The sequence below is a fragment of the Chionomys nivalis genome, chromosome 4 (genome assembly GCF_950005125.1).
Source record: "Chionomys nivalis chromosome 4, mChiNiv1.1, whole genome shotgun sequence".
Classification (NCBI taxonomy): domain Eukaryota; kingdom Metazoa; phylum Chordata; class Mammalia; order Rodentia; family Cricetidae; genus Chionomys; species Chionomys nivalis.
Window position 1 is genome coordinate 35,035,497 of NC_080089.1, and position 18,996 is coordinate 35,054,492.

The window sequence follows — 18,996 nt, forward strand, 5'->3', positions numbered from 1 at the left end:
ATGTTGAGCATAAATTCACCATGGCTATGGTACATTCACAAGACTTGGATAAGATTAAGGCATTCAAATTATCAATTTGGATGGGAGGGGCTTACAAAGTCCTGCTCTTAGGAGTTATTGGTAATTGATGACTGCTAAGAAAGGGAGTATTAGTCTTCTTTAGGAATGTAGATCTCGGTAGGTTACCCATGCTCCAGTGGTGGTCCTATGCCCATACACATACCAGCATCACTAACTGGACTCAGTAGTATTTTTTTAATGAGTACATGAAGTTAGGAGGGAGATGTGGGATGGAGGGAAAGATCATATAGAAGTTGGAGAGAAAGCATGAAGGCAGATTTGATCAAAATACATTATATACATGTCACAAATTCTAAGGAATAAAAGTATGTTTTTAAAGAAAAAAGTGAGGGGTTTGTAGTCACTTGCAATTTTATGCTGAAAGATGTTCCCTAAGTGCTTTCTGAACAGAACTTAGCAATTTAGATGTTCACTAATTGTTTTTCTGGTCCTATGTTCTGTGGGATACTGTCAAACTTTTCAGGGTTTATGAACCTGATGTGTAGATAAGAAAATTCAACTCTTGCTGTAGTGTTTGCATTTGTCTTATATGAGAATTGACTCTCTGTGTGCAGGGTTTTGCACTTCCTTTATTTTGAATGGTTTTATCATTCTTTGCCGACACGTGCTGTGGGGTCTTTTGTGATCACCAAGACCAACAGAGTAATGATCCATGGGAGGTAAGAAGGTAGTTTGCTTCAACAGGACAAAGTAGACTGTGTTGGTTTGAATGTTGAGACTCTGACCCTAAATAGTTTATCTTAGGCATATTTAAACACAGCACAATTTGGTGAAAACTTTCCTGGTGGTTATTAACTCAATCCCATGTGCACAATAAAGCATAAAGTAAGTTAAATAAAGATTAAATGTGACTAAATTAAAATACTTTGTAAAGTTCATGTAACACCTTACATAAAAATGGGTTTACTGATTGAGAAAAACAGGTTTGCAATAAGTGTCTGTGGGAGGGTCTGGTGTGATCTTGGCCACTTATAGGGCTCAAAGGTTGCCAGGCTATTAAGTGCATCTGCTGCCAGTCTTCGTGGGGTGGGTGGTGGGAAGGAAGCTTATGTATCCTTTCCTTTGACAGAACAGTCCCATGTGTTTAACATTTTTAGTGCTTATCTATGAGCACAAAGGACCTACCATGCCTTCTATAATGGGCATATGTATTCAAAGGTTATTATTTCCTAACTGATTTTTAGAAATATTTTATACTTTAAATAAGTGATTCTTTTTGGATGTCTCATTGAAAAATGAACAACTTCTTTTTGAGTTCTCTAAATATTGGAGTCTGGCAGGTGGTAGGTGTGGTGAGTTGAAATTAGACACTGTTATGTTTCAGCTTGCTTAAATGTTAGCTGCTCAACTATGCTGAAACAGGTTTAAAGGTCTCCCTCCTGTGTGTATCCTAAACCACTTCTGACCAGTGTTAGCTTTGCATCATGTGGGCAAGTATGGATCTCACTTTTTCCAGACTGTACACACTAGAGTCACAAACGTCTAAGTCAAGGGTTCCCTAAGTGTGTTGGTTGGAGAGGACGCAGAGTCCTGAGAGCTGTTACTAGAGGACTCATCTCAGTGCTTTCTGATCCTGCTCAACACTATACACCCCGTGCAAAGGAGGAGTCTGTAGGGAGTATGAGTTTAGTGTTCTCACTTCCACAACCGGATAACTTCAAAGTCAAGAAGAAGCCCGACTTCTGGTTCAGGGTCACCAATTTCTTATGTTACTCTCTCCTTCACCAAAAAAGTAGAGCTACCTACCAACCCACGATTGAGCTCTTTATTGTCTGAGTTTCTGTATACCTGAGTTTTTCTGCATGTCTTCATTTAGATCTCCTGTTTTCATGACTACTTTGTGTTGCCAGCTCCAACCCAGGGTGTATGGTTGTATATCTTTAGGCTCTCCAGTCTGTGATTTTTTTTTTGTTCGCCATCATGTGTTGTTCATGTTTGCAGATCCACCACCTGAATGGAGTCATGTAGATAATGTAGACTGATCCAATGTGAGGAACTGCAGAAATGTTAAAATATCAAGAGCATGAAAACAAAAGGAAGATTGTGAAACTATTCCGGACTGGGGGGACTACTTAAATGTGGTAACTAAGTGTGATATTGTGATTGTGGGTTGAATTATTTCATCAAAGAAATGTCACTGAAAGATTGTTGAAACTTAGCCAGTAGATGATACATCGTTTTAGTCATAAACTTGAGATTATGATGAGCATCTTGTGGATATGGGGGAAATGTTCCTGTTTATAAGAAACATGCTGAAGAACCCACAATTTGTAGAGCATAAGGCAACAAAATCTGTCATATTGTAGTCAAACAAGACAAACAATCAGAAGAAAAAACCCTCAAATAGTCAACAAAAATATTCTTTGTGGTATTAAAAATGTAAGACTTCAATAAGAAAGATCAGTTTATATAATTTACCCAGAGTTTGATCATATTAAATACATTTTTAGAAAAGGAAACAAGACAATGTGGAAAAGGTTAGAATTGAAATGGCCCAAAAATTTCATGAGGAATGTTAAAATAGACTGTCAGAAATTTTCACATATAGGAAAAGTGCACTTCTGAAGTTTGTTATGACATGGAACTCTGATGGGAAAGATCTGTACACAAAAGGAATAGGAAAATGAATAAACCAATAAAAATCAAATGCTCTAGTTTGACAGGGAGGGGAAGGGTTCATTTTATTTTATACTTCTTTTTTTCTTTCTTTTTTTTTTTTTGATTTTTTGAGACAGGATTTCTCCGTAGCTTTTTTCAGTCTGTCACTGAGGGAAATTCAAGAAGGAACTCAAACAGGAATTGAAGCAGAAAGTATGAAGGAATGCTGCTTCCTGGCTTTCTCTCTCTGACTTGTGCTCAGACAACTTTCTGATACAATACAAGACTGTCTGCCCAGGGATGGCAGTGATCACAGTGGGCTTGAATCTCCTTTATCAACTAGCAATCACGAAAATGTCCTACAGACTCACACACAGGCCAATCCGATCAATGCGATCTCCCAGTTGTTTGAGACTACCTCACATAACTATGGGCCGTGTCAAGTTGACTCCTGAAGTCAACTAGGAGAAGCCCTCAAATGAAAATTTCAATGTTTTAAAATTCTATTTTTCTTCAATTTTTATTGTGTCAGAATTTCATCCATGTATATATATTTAAATTTTATTTATTTATTTTTTTGGTGGCTCATGCACACAGGAGGTTGGTACCAGAGGAAAATGAGTTTTGAGATCAGCTTGAGCTATGCAGTGAAGACCTGCCTCAAAGCAAAGAAACACAAAATTCCCACTATAAATCAATTCATGAAACGCAAAAAGCTGATGGGTGGAGTTTACCACTTGAAAATTCTGGCTTCTGTAGCAGCTATGGTAATCCCATCCCTGTCACTCTCATGCCCCACTTCAGGGCCAGCTGCAGCCGGGACTCCGCTTTGTCTTTGGGTGAAAGCTTGCACAGTCTGTTCCTTACTTGAGACACGTGACCTGGCAGCTGTGGGAGTGAGCAACCCAGCATGCTGTCCGTGTCCTTCTGCGGGAACTTTTTTTTTTTTTTTTTTTTGTCAGCGTCTTCTCTCCCATTTGCTTTCTCCTAAGGTCTGGCAGCTTAAGGCTAGGAGACGGCATCCTGATCTGCAGTCTCCAGGACAACTCAGTTTCATAGGCAGTGGAGGTCATGCAATGATGGACTAATTTATTCTCTTTCATTCTGAAAATTAGGGAAGTTTTTATTAGGTTCTTCACAGGACTTTTAATTCAAACTGAAAAATTAAATATTCTTAAGTGATATGTACATGTGTAAATTCAAAGCAAAAAAATTATTTTAGAAAGGATGAGACAAATAGCAACTTTTTTACTTAAAAGTAAACCCAATACTTTCTAAGTGGAGGGAAGAAAGGACTTGCAATGCACAGACAGGGTTGGTATGACTAGAAGAAACAAAGTTTTTAGATCTCTGTTGGGGGATATAGTGGTTTGGGACCCATGGGTCTCAAAATTCACTTATAGTTCTTAATCTCAAAAGGATTCCCGTGAATAGTCATTAAATACATGACAATCGATGTTTAGTCTGGAAGCCTAGAGCAATATCTGTAATTGTAAGGTTCTTTGGGGACATACTCATGCTAGATGCCAGAGGTAAGGCTTACAACACACAGAAGATGCCAGACTAGGACTCCCGCTTGTGAAGACTAGCAAAGAACATCACAATGCCAACTGTAAGAAACAGCAGTTGAGTGATTGTACCCATTGCATCCTGGGCCACTGTTTAGAGCCACCATGAGTGTGTTACCTGCGTGGATCTACTGAGAAAGAAGACACTCGTACAATTATGTGAAGCGGGTTTATTATCTGTAGACAGGTTGTAAAGGACTGGAGTCCTAGGTCCATTGGGCTCTACATGGTGACCTGAGGCTCATGGGAGATGCCGTGGGAGGATGAAGATGCCCCTGAGTGACCAGTCTGCAGCACAGATGAGGAGCTATGAAAGGCTTCCTGCTGGGGCCATGGGTCGTACTGGAGAAAGATTCGAAGCACAGCCCACTTTTACTGGGACAATGCGTGTTGCAGTGAAGGAGGAGAGGTGGCTGGCAAAGGGGAAAAGAATGAAGAAGGAGACTAAATTTGATGAATGTACTATTGACACTCGTCTCTAGAGGTGTACTCATGGCCTAATGTGATCTGGGAATGCCACCGAGGCCGATGTCCTATGTTTACTGTGAAAATGTGTGAGAATGTACTTTGTCAAGAAAATCAGAATGACTGAGTCTGAAATGGGCACTATCTGCCAAATGAAATAACTTTGCATTCACAGAGCAAAATCTTCGGTGCCCACCTCCAGTTTGTTCTATTTCTGCTGAACCATTATGGTGATTCACGGGATGTTCAACTAAAAAATATTTGTGGGTTTTTTATTGGAGGCTTTCTGATCCACCTCAATTATCTAAGCCAGTAAAGAGTTCTAGGGTGGTCCCGTTTCATATCTGTCTGTGCAGTTTTCTGGGACAGGTCTTTTAGTGGATAAAGATGCCAATTCTAGCAGTAGGAAAACATCTATTGTTTAAAACCATCATCCCCCACCATCCCTTGTCCAAAGTGAGATCCAAACTGAAGGAGCCAGGAAGGATGATGTGGAGTTAAGGAGGGAGCAGGAGAATCTTCCATACATATGGGGCAGAAAGGCAGGATAGGTAGAGTGTAAAGGAAGAAAGACTCCTGGACCTTCTAGAATGAGGTCTGGGGGGATATCTTAGATTTTGAAGTTACAATAATCGTAGTTACAACATTTATGAACATAAGTCCGATTGTTGAAGTTGTATGTCAAGTTCCTGCAGAATCTCTGACACACCATGTATGATATCTGGAGAATGTTATCTGCAACAGGAAGGAACCAAAGATGTTAGGCAGTGACCTCAGTATTCAAGGCAGAATATACCTGGCCTTAACCAGACAGCCTTATGGATAGCTTCAGTGTTCCCTTCCCAAGAGCTCCAATGCATAAACTGCTGGAAAGCCGTAAAATTGACTTGTTTTCCTGTGGCCCTGATAACTCAATGCTATGCACCCATTTAATTCCTTCTCCTCCTAGAAAGCAAGAAAAGCAGGGCTTTGATATCTGCGAAGTAAAAATCTGTGTGGCTGTTTTCATCCTGCCCTGCACCTTCTGCCTGCCCCATAGGTTTGTAGCCTCTGCGCTCAGGGCAGTTTGTACTGTGACCTGGGTCAGAGATGCCCAAGCCCTGCAACTTACTGGAGTAGATCCTTAGGCTCATGCATGTTTCATACTTCTGAGCATGGCAGATGCCAAAGCCTCTTCTGCAGTGGTCTGACGGTGTGCGGAAGTGGCATGTTACACACATCAGTGATGTTGTTTCTGGAGAGAGCACAGAGCTTGACTTGAGCGCAGGGACTTGGCATGGGGAGGGAGATGGCAGAGTTGGGTGGGGCGGCCTTCCAAGGGTGACTGGGCAGGTGAAGAACTGATGGTTGAGTGTTTAGGAAGCGACAGTTGAACCTTTTGTCTACTCTTTTGCCTTTAGTGATGGAGATAAAAGGCCATTGAGCATGGGAAAGGATTCTGTCTTTACATTTTGGATAACTTTCTCTTACTGGTTCAGGGCTCATCTACTTGGCTCAACTGGCTGGCCAGTGAGCTTCAGGGATCTGCCTGTCTCTGCCTCCATAGCACTGGAGTTATAAGGACACAACACAAGATCTGGCTTTGTTTTAAAGTAGTTCTGGGGACGGAACTCAGGTTCTCATTCCTGGGCAGCATGAGCTATCTCTCCAGCCCTTAATTTGTGTAAAGATTCCACTTCTACACACTTTATTCTTCTAGCTTAAAAATGGTAATACACTGAGGCAATGGGGATGTTCTATCAGGAACTCACCAAGGCCAGCTGGCCGGGGTCTGAAAAAGCATGGGACAAAACCGGACTTGCTGAACATAATGGACAATGAGGACTACTGAGAACTGAAGAACAATGGCAATGGGTTCTTGATCCTATTGCACGTAATGGCTTTGTGGGAGCCCAGGTAGTTTGGATGCTCACCTTAATAGACCTGGATGGAGGTGGGTGGTCCTTGGACCTCCCACAGGGCAGAGAAACCTGCTTGCTCTTTGGGCTGAGGAGGAAGGAAGACTTGATTGGGGGAGGGGGAGGGAATGGGAGGTAGTGGCGGGGAAGAGGCAGAAATCTTTAATAATTAAATAAATTAATTAATAAAAAAAAAGGTCAGTCAGGAATACCTTCAGGAGGTTCTGGAAGAGTGAATAATTAAAATATGGGTTCAATTAAAAATTGTTTGCAGAGGCTGGTCAGCTGACTTAGCTGGTAATTTGCTGTCAAGCCTGAAGGACCTGTGTTTGAACTTTAGGACCCACACTGTAGAAGGAGAGAAATTACTTCCAAAAGCTGTTCTCTGATCACAAGCGTACTATGGCATGTGCAACATACATACACACACATGCACGCGTGCAGGTACGCACACATGCACACATGCTAAAAGCTGTTTAAAAATCTCCTCATGGTGCTAAAAATAGAAAGAATGTAATTTTTATTGACCATCTTATTAGGACCATGTTGTTTCAAATTATATCGGATTTAACTAAGCACTGTACTCTGATCTCCACATATCAAATTAGAGAATTCAGGACAGCGACTGGACAAGTTTGGGAAAATCTGTTCAATTCCAGGATATACAGAATTTCTTCTCAAAACAGCTTGTAACTAGGCCCCTGGAATAGCTATCAGAAACCAATGTCTAGGACTAAGACGCTCACAATATTTTTGAATGGCCAGCTCCCTGGGCAACGTAGATTTAAGAGTAGAGTGGATGATTTAAGGAAATTTTCCTAGGCATCTGGATTATGGGGTTTGGCAGTGGAAGAAAGGGTAACAAAATAAAGGCCTACACACCCAGAGAGATATGACAGAGTGCTGGAAAAGACAAAGAAGATGGAAGAAAAGGCAGAGAGAGCATTCCGAAGCCCATCTCCCTTCCTTTCCTCCTAAATAGCTCTGCTCAGATGGCTGCACACATGGAGATTCACCGCAGCTCCCTTGATCCTGCCCTGGAGCTCATCCTTCAGGTCTGGGACTCACCCACAACGAGGCAGAAGAGGAAGAAGAGTGGTAAGACATGCCTGTTCATTTGGGCCCAGATTGTCTTGAGTGGAGCAGAGCTATGAAGGGCTGCAAGCAGAAGTCATCTGGGCTCCAGGGAGAGGCTTTCCGCTCCAGCAGAAGTTGGTGATTATTCATGCCTAAGGGGAGCCGGTCACACTAGGTTTATTTTGAGAGCTCAGGTTCATTGGCTGTGGTCTCCATAGTCTTGAGACCTGGAGTTGGAAGTTGACCAGGTAGTTTTAAGGTAAAAGAACCCTGAAATGTGAACAATTTCTTGGTTGAAAGCTAGAAATGTCTTTGAGCCTGTGAGCAGCCTTGCACTTGCTGGAGACCTAGGGTGTTTGAGGGTTTTAAACTAAAACATCTCTGATTCTGTCAGGGACAGAAGCCAGGGATGGCAGAAAGGTGTGTTTGTGTGTGGCGAGTGGAGATCTAGACTTTCCTGTCGCTTGCCCTGCGAAGGAGTTCTCCTTCCCGGGAAACCGTACAGAGTACATGACTGCAACTCAGAGGCACCTGGACATCCTAATGGCAACTGCACTGACCAGCTCACCCCCGTTCCTCAATCCAGAAAAGTCTTGTTATGCCCAAGACAGGGAGGCTCACGGTATCCCCGTCCAGGGCACCCCTCCTGCTATACAGGGACTCCACCTTTTTCTTTTCTGTAGTAAAACACCTCTTTGTAAAATTTACCCTCACTGGTCTTGGAATTTTATTCTTCAAATTTGCAAGCCAAGAACAAAGAAGTCACTGGCAAGTTCCCAGGACTCTAATCCACTGGGATAAGCCAACCCAAGAGTCAAGAATGCTCTATCACTATCAAAGGCACCCCCAAATTCCCATATAAACAGAGAATAATGATAATGAACAATTGTCAATGTTTCCATGGTGTTAACTTATTTTTACAATATAGTCGTTATTATATTAATCATTGTCCCCCAGCATCAAGAGGATATTGGCTTCAGGCACCTCCACATATATCAAAATTTGTGATGTTCAGTATGTAAAATAGAATAGTATTTCTATATAGCTTATGCATATACTCCTGTAGAGTTTAAAACATATTTAGGTTACTTATAGTACCTCACGATATAGTACTTGTATTATATTATGATAATATAATATAAAATAATTCTACATAAATATTTATTATTACTGAACTTGGGTTCACAGTCTGTCCCCCAAGAGCCAGGTTTGACCACTTCTCCTCCAGAAGCCAATTAAAACAGTCAAATTAATAGTAAAAAGCAGAAAAATGAAATTTCCATTGGGGAGTGGGACAAAGAGATCCAATGGCTCCTCCCATGTATCTTTGGATCCTAAAGTGAGATTGAAGTTTAAACAGAGGGCTAGAGATATGCACGTCTAAGCAGTCCAGGTTTGCTTTTAGCTAATAGTGACTGATTATTGTGTAGGCTTCCAGTTCCATACTGCACATGGTCAGACAAGCTTTGAGAACTGTGTGAAATCTTGTTTGTTGGGGCCAAGTTTTCCCTCTGATGGAGTCAGACTTCAGCCTTCTTCTCCCAGCATTAGGTTTCAAGAGAAAGGGACTCCAGATTCTTGGGGTTCGTTGTTTCAATATCAGAAAGCTATTGTCTGATATGTGAGATTAATGGATGAAAATGCTGTTTAGACTAGTTCCATTTCTGCAGGTTGCTGATGGCATGCTACACGGCTTAGGGAATAATGACAAAGAAAACTGATTTTTTTTTTCTGAAAATTTTCAATATGCAGTTGGATGTGGAAGCTTTCCAGCAGTTTCTGCAGTGAGCAAAGAATAAGCGCACCGGATGACAGTAGGGATCACAGGGTAAAGTCGGGAGGAGAAGTGGAAAGGACAAGAAGAAGGGATGAGAAGAAGGGGATGGGCGATCAAGGCTCCAGCAACACAGGAAAACGGTGGGGAAACATCAGTGATTGGAGGAGTCAGTCACTCAGGTTGACTTTTTTTCTAGTTCTGTCCATTTGCCTGCATATCTAAGTATGTCATTTTTTTGTCATTTTTTTTAAACCATGGAATAGTATTCCATTGTGTAAGTGTACCACATTTTCTTTATCCATTCTTCTGTTGAGGGGTGTCTACACTGTTTCCAAGTTCTGACTATTACGAATAATGTTTATCCATTATTCTGTTGAGGGGTGTCTACACTGTTTCCAGGTTCTGACTATTATGAATAATGTTGCTATGAACATAGTTGAGCAAATGTCCTTGTGATGTGAGCGTGCCTCTTTTGGGTATATGCCCAAAAGTGGAATATATCTGGGTCCTGAGGTAGATTGATTTCTATTTTTCTTAGAAATCGCCATACTGATTTCTACAGTGGCTGTATGAGTTTGCATTCCCACCAGCAATGGATGAGTGTTCCCCTTACTTCACATCCTCTCCAGAATAAGCTGTCATAAGTGTTTTTGATCTTAGCCATTCTGACAGATATAAGATGGAATCTCAGAGTTGTTTTGGTTTACATTTACCTGATGACTAAGGATGTTGAAAATTTCCATAACTGTTTTTTGGCCATTTGAGATTCGTCTGTTGAGAATTCTCTGTTAGTTCTATACCCCATTTTTAAATTGGATTATTTGGTAGTTTGATGTTTAGTTTTTTGAGTTCTTTATATATATTGGAGATCACCCCTTTGTTTGATGTGGGGTTGGTGAAGATCTTTTCCCATTCCCATTTTGTCTTGTTGACCATGTTCTTTGCCTTACAGAAGCTTCTCAGTTTCAGGAGGACCAATTTATTAATCGTTGCTCTAAGTGTCTGTGATACTGGGGTTATATTTAGGAAGTGGTCTCTTGTGCCAATGCGTTCAAAGGTACTTCCAACTTTCTCTTCTATGAGGTTCATTGGGGTTATTTTTATGTTGAGGTCTTTGACCCTTTTTGACTTGAGTTTTGTGCATGGATCTATATCTATCTATCTATCTATCTATCTATCTATCTATCTATCTATCTATCTATCTATCTATCTATCTAATCTATCATCTATCTATGTCTACTTGCATTCTTCTACATGTCAACATTCAGTTATACCAGCACCATTTGTTGAAGATGCTTTCTTTTTTTCTGTTTTATATTTTTAGCTTCTTTGTCAAAAATCAGGTTTTCATAGTTTTGTGGGTTAATATCAGGATCTTTGATTCAATTCCACTAGTTCACTTGTTTGTTTTTATGCCAATATCAAACTGTGTTCATTACTGTAGCTCATAACAGGGCTTGAAGTCAAGAGTAGTAAAGCCTCCAGATGTTCCTTTATTGTACAGGATTGTTTTGACTATCCTGAGTTTTTTTTTGTTTCTCCATACACAATTTAGTATCGATCTTTTGAAGTCTGTGAAGAACTGTGCTGAGATTTTGATGGGTATTGCATTGAATCTGTAGATTGCTTTTGGTAAGATTGCCATTTTAACTATGTTAATTCTAAGTATCCATGAGCATAGGCGATCTTTCTATTTTCAGATACCTTCATCATGTGTTCTTCAAAGATTTAAAGTTCTTGTTACACAGGTATTTCACTCATTTAGTTAGAGTTACCCCAAGATATTTTGTATTATTTGTGGCTATTGAAAAGGGGGATGTTTCTCTGATTTCTTTCTTAGCCCACTTATCATCTGTATATAGGAGGGCTACTGATTTTTTTTTTGAGTTAATCTTGTATCCTGCTACATTACTGAGGGTATTTATCAGCTGTAGGATTTCCCTGGTAGAATTTTTGGGGTCACTTGTATATACTATCATACAATCAGCAAATAGTGAAAGTTTGACTTTTCCTTTCTAATTTGTATCCCCTTGATCTCCTTTTGTTGTCTTATTGTTCTGGCTAGGACTTTGAGTACTCTATCGAAAAAATATGGAGAGAGTGAACAGCCTTGTCTTGTTCCCGATTTTAGTCTAATTGCTTTGAGTTTCTCTCCATTTATTTTGATGATGACTGTTGGCTAGTTGTATACTGCCTTTATTATGTTTAGGAATGTTCTTTGTATCCCTGGTCTCTTCAAGACCTTTGTCATGAAGGTGTGTTGGATTTTGTCAAAGGCTTTTTCAGCATCTAGTGAGACAATCATGTGCTTTTTTCTCCCTCTTTCAGTTTGTTTATTGATGGATTTTTGAATGTTGAACCATCCCTGCATCTCTGGGGTGAAGCCCTACTTCATGGTAGATGATGTTTCTGATGTATTCTTGGATTCACTTTGCCGTTATTTTATTGAGTATTTTTGCATCAGTGTTGATGAGGGAAATCTGTCTTCAATTCCCTTTATTAGTTGCATATTTGTGCGGTTTGGGTATCAGGGTAACTTTAACCTTGTAAAAAGAGTTTGACAGTGTTCCTTCTGCTTCTATTGTGTGGAACAATGGAGCATTGGTATTAGCTCTTCTTTGAAATTCTGGCAGAATTCTGCACTGAAATCATCTGGCCTTGGGTTTTTTTCGTTGGGGGACTTTTGATGACTCTGTTTCCTTATGGGTTATAAATCTACTTAATTTGCTTTTCTGGTCTTGATTTAATTTTGGTATGTGGTACTCATCCAGAAAATTGTCCATTTAAAAAAAGTTTTCCAAATTTGTGGAGTACAGGTTTTTGAAGTATGACCTGATGATTTTCTGGATTTCCTCCATGTCTGTTGTTATGTCCTCTTTTTCATTTCTAATTTTGTTAATTTGGATATTCTCTCTCTGCTCTTTGGTTAGTTTGGATAAAAGTTTGTGAATCTTGTTGACTTTCTGAAAGAACCAGCTCTTTGTCTCATTGAGTCTTTGTATAGTTTTCTTTGTTTCTATTTAATTGATTTCAACCCTCAATTTGATTATTTCCTGCTGTCTACTCCTTCTGGGTGATTTTACTTAATTTGTTCTAGATGTTTAGGTGTTCTGTTAATTCATTAGTGTGGAATTTTCCCAACTTCTACATGTAGGCATTTAGTGCTATGAACTTTCCTATTAGCTTTCATTGTGTCCATTAAGTTTTGGGTATTTTGTGAGGTCATTTCATTGAATTTTAGGAAGACTTTAACTTCTTTCTTTATTTCTTCCTTGATACAGTGGTGATTCAGCTGAATATTGTTCAGTTTCCATGTGTTTGTGGGCTTTCTGGAGTTAGTGTTGCTGTTGAATTCTAACTTTAAGCTATAGTGATCTGATAACATGGGGTTATTCCAATTTGTATCTGTTGAGGTTTGCTTTGTTACCAATTATGTGGTCAATTTTTGAAAAGAATCCACGGGGTGCTAAAAAGAAGGTATTTGTGTTTTGGTGGAATATTCTATATATGTCTGTTAAGTCCATTTGAGTCATAACATCTGCTAGTTCCTTTATTTCTCTGTTAAGTTTCTGTCTGGCAGACCTGTCCAGTAGTGAAAGTGGAATGATGAAGTCTCCCACTATTAGTGTGTGGTGCTTAACATGTGATTTAAGCTTCAGTAATGTTTTTTTTACAAATGTGGGTACCTTTGCATTTGGGGCATAGATGTTCAGAACTGAGATTTCCTCTTGATAGATTTTTCCTGTGACAAATATAAAATGCCCTTCTTTTTTCTTTTGATTGATTTTAGTTTGAAGTCTCTTGTTAGATATTAGAATAGTTACACCAGCTTGTTTCTTAGATCCATTTGATTAGAATTTTTTTCCTACCCTTTACTCTGAGGTAATGTCTGTCTTTGAGGTTGAGGTGTGTTTCTTGTATGCAGTATAAGCAAGAGTTTTGTTTTTTGTATCCAATCTGTTAGCCTTTTTTTTATAGGTAAATTGAATCAATTTATATTAAGGGATTTTAATGACCAGTGATTGCTAGTTCTGGTTTTTTTTTTTTTTTTTTTTTGTTGGCATTGTGTGTGCATTTTCCCTCTTTGGGATTTGCTGCTGTGAGATCATCTCTTGCCTGATTTTTTTGTGAATGTAGCTGACTTCCTTGGGTTGAAGTTTTCCTTCTAGTACTTTGTGTAGGGCTGGGTTTGTGGATAGGTGTTGTTTAAATCTGGTTTTGTCAGGGAATATCTTGTTTTCTCTGTCTATGGTGATTGAAAGTTTTCCTGGGTATAGTAGTCTGGGCTGGCATTCATGGTCTCTTAGTGTCTGCATAACACCTGTCCAGGAACTTCTGGCTTTCATTGTTTCCATTGAGAAGTCAGGTATAATTCTGATAGGTCTGCCTTTATATGTTACTTGGCCTTTTTCATTTGCAGCTCTTAATATTCTTTCATTATTCTGTATGTTTAGTGTTTTGATTATTATGTGACAGGGGGACTTTTTTGGTACAGTTTATTTGGTGTTCTGTAAGCTTCTTGTCTGTTCATAGGCATATTCTACCTCAACAAGGTGATTGGACAGACTTAGTTGACTTCCCAGGAAGGCCTTACCCTCTCTGAGGAGCAGATGGGGGATGAGGTGGGGGAAAGGTGGGGGAAGTGGGAGGAGAGGAAGGAGGGAAAACTGGGAGTAAAAAATAAATAAATGCATAAAATTAATTATTAAAAAAAGAAATCAGACCAATAGTCCAAGTTAAAGACTGGCAAATGATAGATAAGTAAGAACAGAAAAATCTTTGTGTTTCAAATATCTCAAATTAATGCCTTAGTTAGTCATTATCAGAGAGGCTTCCTCTGGCAGCAGATGGGAACAGATGCAGAGACCCACAGCCAGACTTTACGTGGAGAGAAAGTTAAATGAGATGTCCTCTACCAATCCCTCCCCATGGAAGAGGAGGGAGAAGAATTTAAGAGCCAGAATGGATGGAGGACAAGAGGAAGACAAGCCCCTCTGGATCAGCTAACAAGGTGCATATGAACTCACAAAGACTGAAGCAACAAGCAAAAGTCTGTACCAGGTCTCTGTATATATATTATAGCTTTTAGCTTAGTATTTTTATGGGACGACTCCTGAGTGTGAAAACTCTTTCTGTTGGATTACCTTGCCCAACTGTATCTGATGGTTTTTGTTTTGTCTTATTATATTTTATTTTGTCATGTTTGGTTGTTATATCTTAGAATCCTATTCTTTTCTAGTGAGAGACAGTAGATCTGGAGATGAGGAGAGGTGGGGAGGATTTGGGATGAGCGGAGAGAGAGGAAACTACAAGACTATATATCAGGATATATTGTATGAGAAGATAGCTATTTTCAATGAAAAGAATAAATGAAAAAGGTCTCCCTATGCCTGGTTATGTGTATATATGCATTATCTACATGTGTTTATATTTTTGCATGGTAATGCACTGGTTTATAGTGAATGGTCACATAAATGAAATTGTTAAATTAGTCCAAATTCCTTTTGGCAATTGGAGTTTCTGGACAAAATCCCTGGCTCTGACAGTCCCAATAAGTTAAACTTCAATAGAAGTCTTAAAAATGCCAAGGTATTAAATGAGTACACACATAGGTGAGCTGTGCACTTGTGTGTATATATGTTGGGTATAAACACTTTAAGGATGATTGTACAGTTCACTAATGTAATGGCCAGGAATACAGAGGAGAGATTTAATGATGTGGCCATGTTGGTAGAAGCAACTAGAACAGTGTTCTGGCATTTTATTTGTGGCCCTGACATGTTTTATTTTTAAATAGGAAATGAATTTAAGCTGTTTAACTGGGCAGGCTTGATCATTGCTCAGTTGATCTAAGAAGAACCTATTGCTTGAGGGGATGGACTGGTTCTCAAAAGATTTTGCACTTGTTCCAAAGTGCAAAATTAACTTCATGGATGATTGCTCTAATTCAGGGAGTTAACAGCAGTTCCTGGACTTGATCGACTCAGACAACGATTAATTCCTTGTTTAATACGCTTATACACAGAGGCAAGCAGATAACCCAAAGAAAAGGAGTCAGGCACAGAGTGAAGAAAGAAGCCACAGGTTTCTATTTTGCCTTTGGCTGATGAGAAAATAGAGAGGTTTGGAAGAGTATTGACAGGGGCTCCTCAGCATTTCAGATAGCACATTCTGTGTTTTGTTGAGATGCAATTATTTTATTAAGAGAGAAATGTTGGGGGAATGAACAAGAGCCAGGAAAGGCTGGCATGTGGCAGCAGTGGGCAAGAACTACGCTCAGTAGTGCCTCTCCACACCTCCCCGTTCCCTTTTCTGATCCCCAGGTTCCCTGTTAGAAGTGGGTCTTTCTGATATTCTCCCAGAATATGCAGTGGCCAGGAGCCAAGCAACCAGTGGTGGGGGCAGTGAGAAAAGGGAGAAAGAGTCATCAAGGAATCAGAGTGGACACCCACAGGCAACAAGACATTGACTAAGGAGTTGAATCAATGGGTTAATGTTTGTGGATGCTGTGTACAACAATTAAGGAAAATTTAGCAAAGAACCAAAACAACATATAGGAACTTCATTAACTTTATACCATCTGTGGAGACATGGCCAGTTCTATGACCTTATGGAACTCTTCAGAATTGGTAGAAAATCACAGAGGCAAAGTATCAGTTTATAGGTGACATGCGAACAGAAGTAATAATTCCCTGGAGCCTATGACTGCTCTTGTAGCATTGAAAGCTTTATCTTCAGAATGTATTATAGTATTGTCTAGAAAGCCAAAAAAGAGAAGTCACTCAAGTACATGACTTTTATTGTTAATACCTATAAAACTATGGAAGTGCCATTGTGTGAATGTATTTTGCAGATCTATTTGATTGTCTTCTACTTAGAGATGTAAAAGATGGACAGATGACCTCTTCCATCCATGGACATACTGGCTTAAAAACAAGACAGTTTCTATGTCTTTCTGTAACCAAGAGTGACCTGTCTTGACATTAGGTCACATTGTGGATCAAGATGTACCACACTAATGATGACCATTTAGTGCAGCTGGAGAATTCAGTATACTTTGCTTTGAATTAATCAGTCCAGCAGTTCGCTTGCTGTATTTATAGTAACTATTTTTCTTTTGACTGGTTAAGCAAGAAGGGCAACAGTGTGATTTGCCTCCTTTGTTCTCACTTGAAAAGTGTTCCAGGACAGACAGTACTTCTCAGTTCACAGGATCATCATGCCTGACTCCCTCAGGACACAATCCTGGGGCAAGAGTAGAAGCAAGGAAGCCAAGCAATAAAGCTATTGGCTGGTCAAGATAACAATGGCTCAGATGATGACAAGGGCAGTGGAGATAGGGAAAATCTATGCAGCTGTGGAGAAGCCAGTAGGTAGAATGGATGAGGTTTGCTCACTCTCCTTTAAGGATGGGACAAAGGGAGTTCTAACAACCAACTCCAAGATTTGTCAAGCCCTGCAGCCCAGAAACAGGAGCAGGTTTGGGGAATCAGAGAGGTCACAACTTTTAAGATCCAGGAGTCTGTCCTGAGGGAGTCAGGCATGATGATCCTGGGAACTGAGAAGTACTGTCTGTCCTGGAAAATTAATAATGATGTAATTTAGATGTAACAGCCCAAGGACAGGCCAGCCTCTCCTCTCAAGTGAGAAAATAGCCTGTACCTTCCACAGGAAGCTGCTGAAGACGAGGGTTGCAGGATGTGCGCTCTGTTTGTGCTGGGGATGGTTTTTCTGTCTTACCCGTATTGGGGTAAGTCCTGGCAATGAGGATGCAGCTGGTGGTTCCTTAAGAAGTTTCTAGATGCTGGGAAAGGAGGTGTTTTTAAAACTGGCTCTGGGGCTGTGGATGTCTGTGAGACTGTGACAAGGGAGACTGATTTTTCTTCTCTTTGTAGGTGACCTTCAGAAAGTTGGACAAGGTATGCCCATGGCTGTTGTAAAATCTTTGGTAAACAGTTCATTTGTGACATGTTTAGGAGTAAACCCCCCTTCCATGGCATCCTCAGAATCCAGGCTTCTCCTGGCACAGGTACTCTGTTTCTGTTAGTAAGGAGGTGATAATACCTTTGTTTCCTTTTACCCATTACTGACAAAATATTCAGAATCTTGTCATGTAGACAAGATGTTTATTACTTGAGCCCTCTGGGTAAATTCTACAGGAATCCTGATCTCCTCAAATGGTAGACCTTTGGTTCGTGTCTATAAACTTCTCTTTCATGTTCCCAGCACTTGGGAGACAAAGAGAGGTGGATCTCTATGTCTGGACTACATTAAGAGTTTCAGGACAGCCAGGGCTATATAGAGAGACCTTGTATCAAACAGAACAGAACAAAGCAAAGCAAAGCAAAATGTTTCTCTCTCACTCAAATCTTATGGGAGTCCTATTTGGGGAAGGTTAGAAGCAGTGAATTAATATTTAACTTCCCACGGAGAAGGCTCCAATTGCAGAATTTTCTTTGAGATTGCATTCACCAAGTACTTCTTTGTGTATCTCGAAGATCTTGGAACAATGTGTTATAAATGCAAGAAGTATCATCTTGGGCTATGCTATGACGTCATGAGTTCCTGCACCCTGAAGCATAGACAGTCCTGTGCTGCTGAGAACTTTTACATACTCACAAGAAAAGGTAATGTAGGGAATAGAGTGATGGGCAGCTAACCATACCTTCCCTTCTAAATAATAGTGCTCTTTGCGCTTTGGATGAGTGGGAGAGTGGAGTTGATGAGGATGAGTGGTCTTGTACAGGGGTGGAAAGATGGACCTTTCCCTAAGATAACTAAGTGATGGAGGGGTATCAACTTTACTCAACTCTGGAATAAATCCCTTCTCTGGGTTAGCAGTGAGTAAAGAAAGGCTATGATGGTTTGAAGATGAGCTATTACCAGGAATATAGAAGGATTGAATAGTCTTTAAAATTCTTTCTCTCTTGCACTTCCTCAGGCCAGAGCATGTATCATTACACAAGACTGTCATGTATGACCAACTGTGAGGACATCAACTTCCTGAGTTATGAAAAGAGAATAGAACTCATCTGTTGCAAACATAGTAGCTATTGTAACCTCCCAATGGGACTCTAGTTATGAGTTCCTATGGATTTGGCATCATTCTTCAACTTACCACCCACTCCCTCTCCTCCAAAGTCTGTATTTGCTCTCCTCTCCTAACTAATGGTAAATGAGAAAGTCATTTAGCAGTGCAAAGGGGAGTGGTCATGGGAGAAATTGGGCTGGGAGCTCAACCTCATTGCCAAGCAAATATTTGTAAATTGTTTTTCTCAGATCTGACAGAGCACTTGGGTTTGCTGACAATGCTGCTAGTTGTGAATAGGCTTAGAATTAGCTAGCCCCTATATGAAAACATGAAGTCTTGGCTCAAAATGTTATCCTAACTTTGTAAGAGAAATCTGTGTATAATCTCATCTGCTCTGTACCAATTGAATTGGGATTCTCTTTGGACTAGCTCTGAGACTTCCTGGCACAATACTTTCTCTCAAGAATTCTGAAGGTAGGAAGGAGATGATTCCTGCTTTTC

At 40.0% G+C, this 18,996-nt stretch overlaps 2 protein-coding genes across 2 annotated transcripts; one reads left to right on the forward strand and one right to left on the reverse strand.

Annotated features, from left to right (window-relative positions):
- Positions 1 to 5,322: 5,322 nt before the first annotated feature.
- Positions 5,323 to 7,727, reverse strand: Pate3 (prostate and testis expressed 3). Its single transcript, XM_057766271.1, has 3 exons — positions 7,679 to 7,727; positions 5,824 to 5,946; positions 5,323 to 5,447 (listed from the first exon to the last, which is right to left on the reverse strand). Exons 1-3 carry the CDS (start codon positions 7,725 to 7,727, stop codon positions 5,323 to 5,325), a joined length of 297 nt encoding a protein of 98 aa, XP_057622254.1.
- Positions 7,728 to 17,162: 9,435 nt separating this feature from the next.
- Pate2 (prostate and testis expressed 2) lies at positions 17,163 to 18,542 on the forward strand. The gene is made up of 4 exons (XM_057766914.1): positions 17,163 to 17,214; positions 17,360 to 17,383; positions 17,963 to 18,091; positions 18,406 to 18,542. The coding sequence occupies exons 1-4, from the start codon at positions 17,163 to 17,165 to the stop codon at positions 18,540 to 18,542; spliced, it is 342 nt and encodes a 113-aa protein (XP_057622897.1).
- The last annotated feature ends 454 nt before the right edge of the window (positions 18,543 to 18,996 follow it).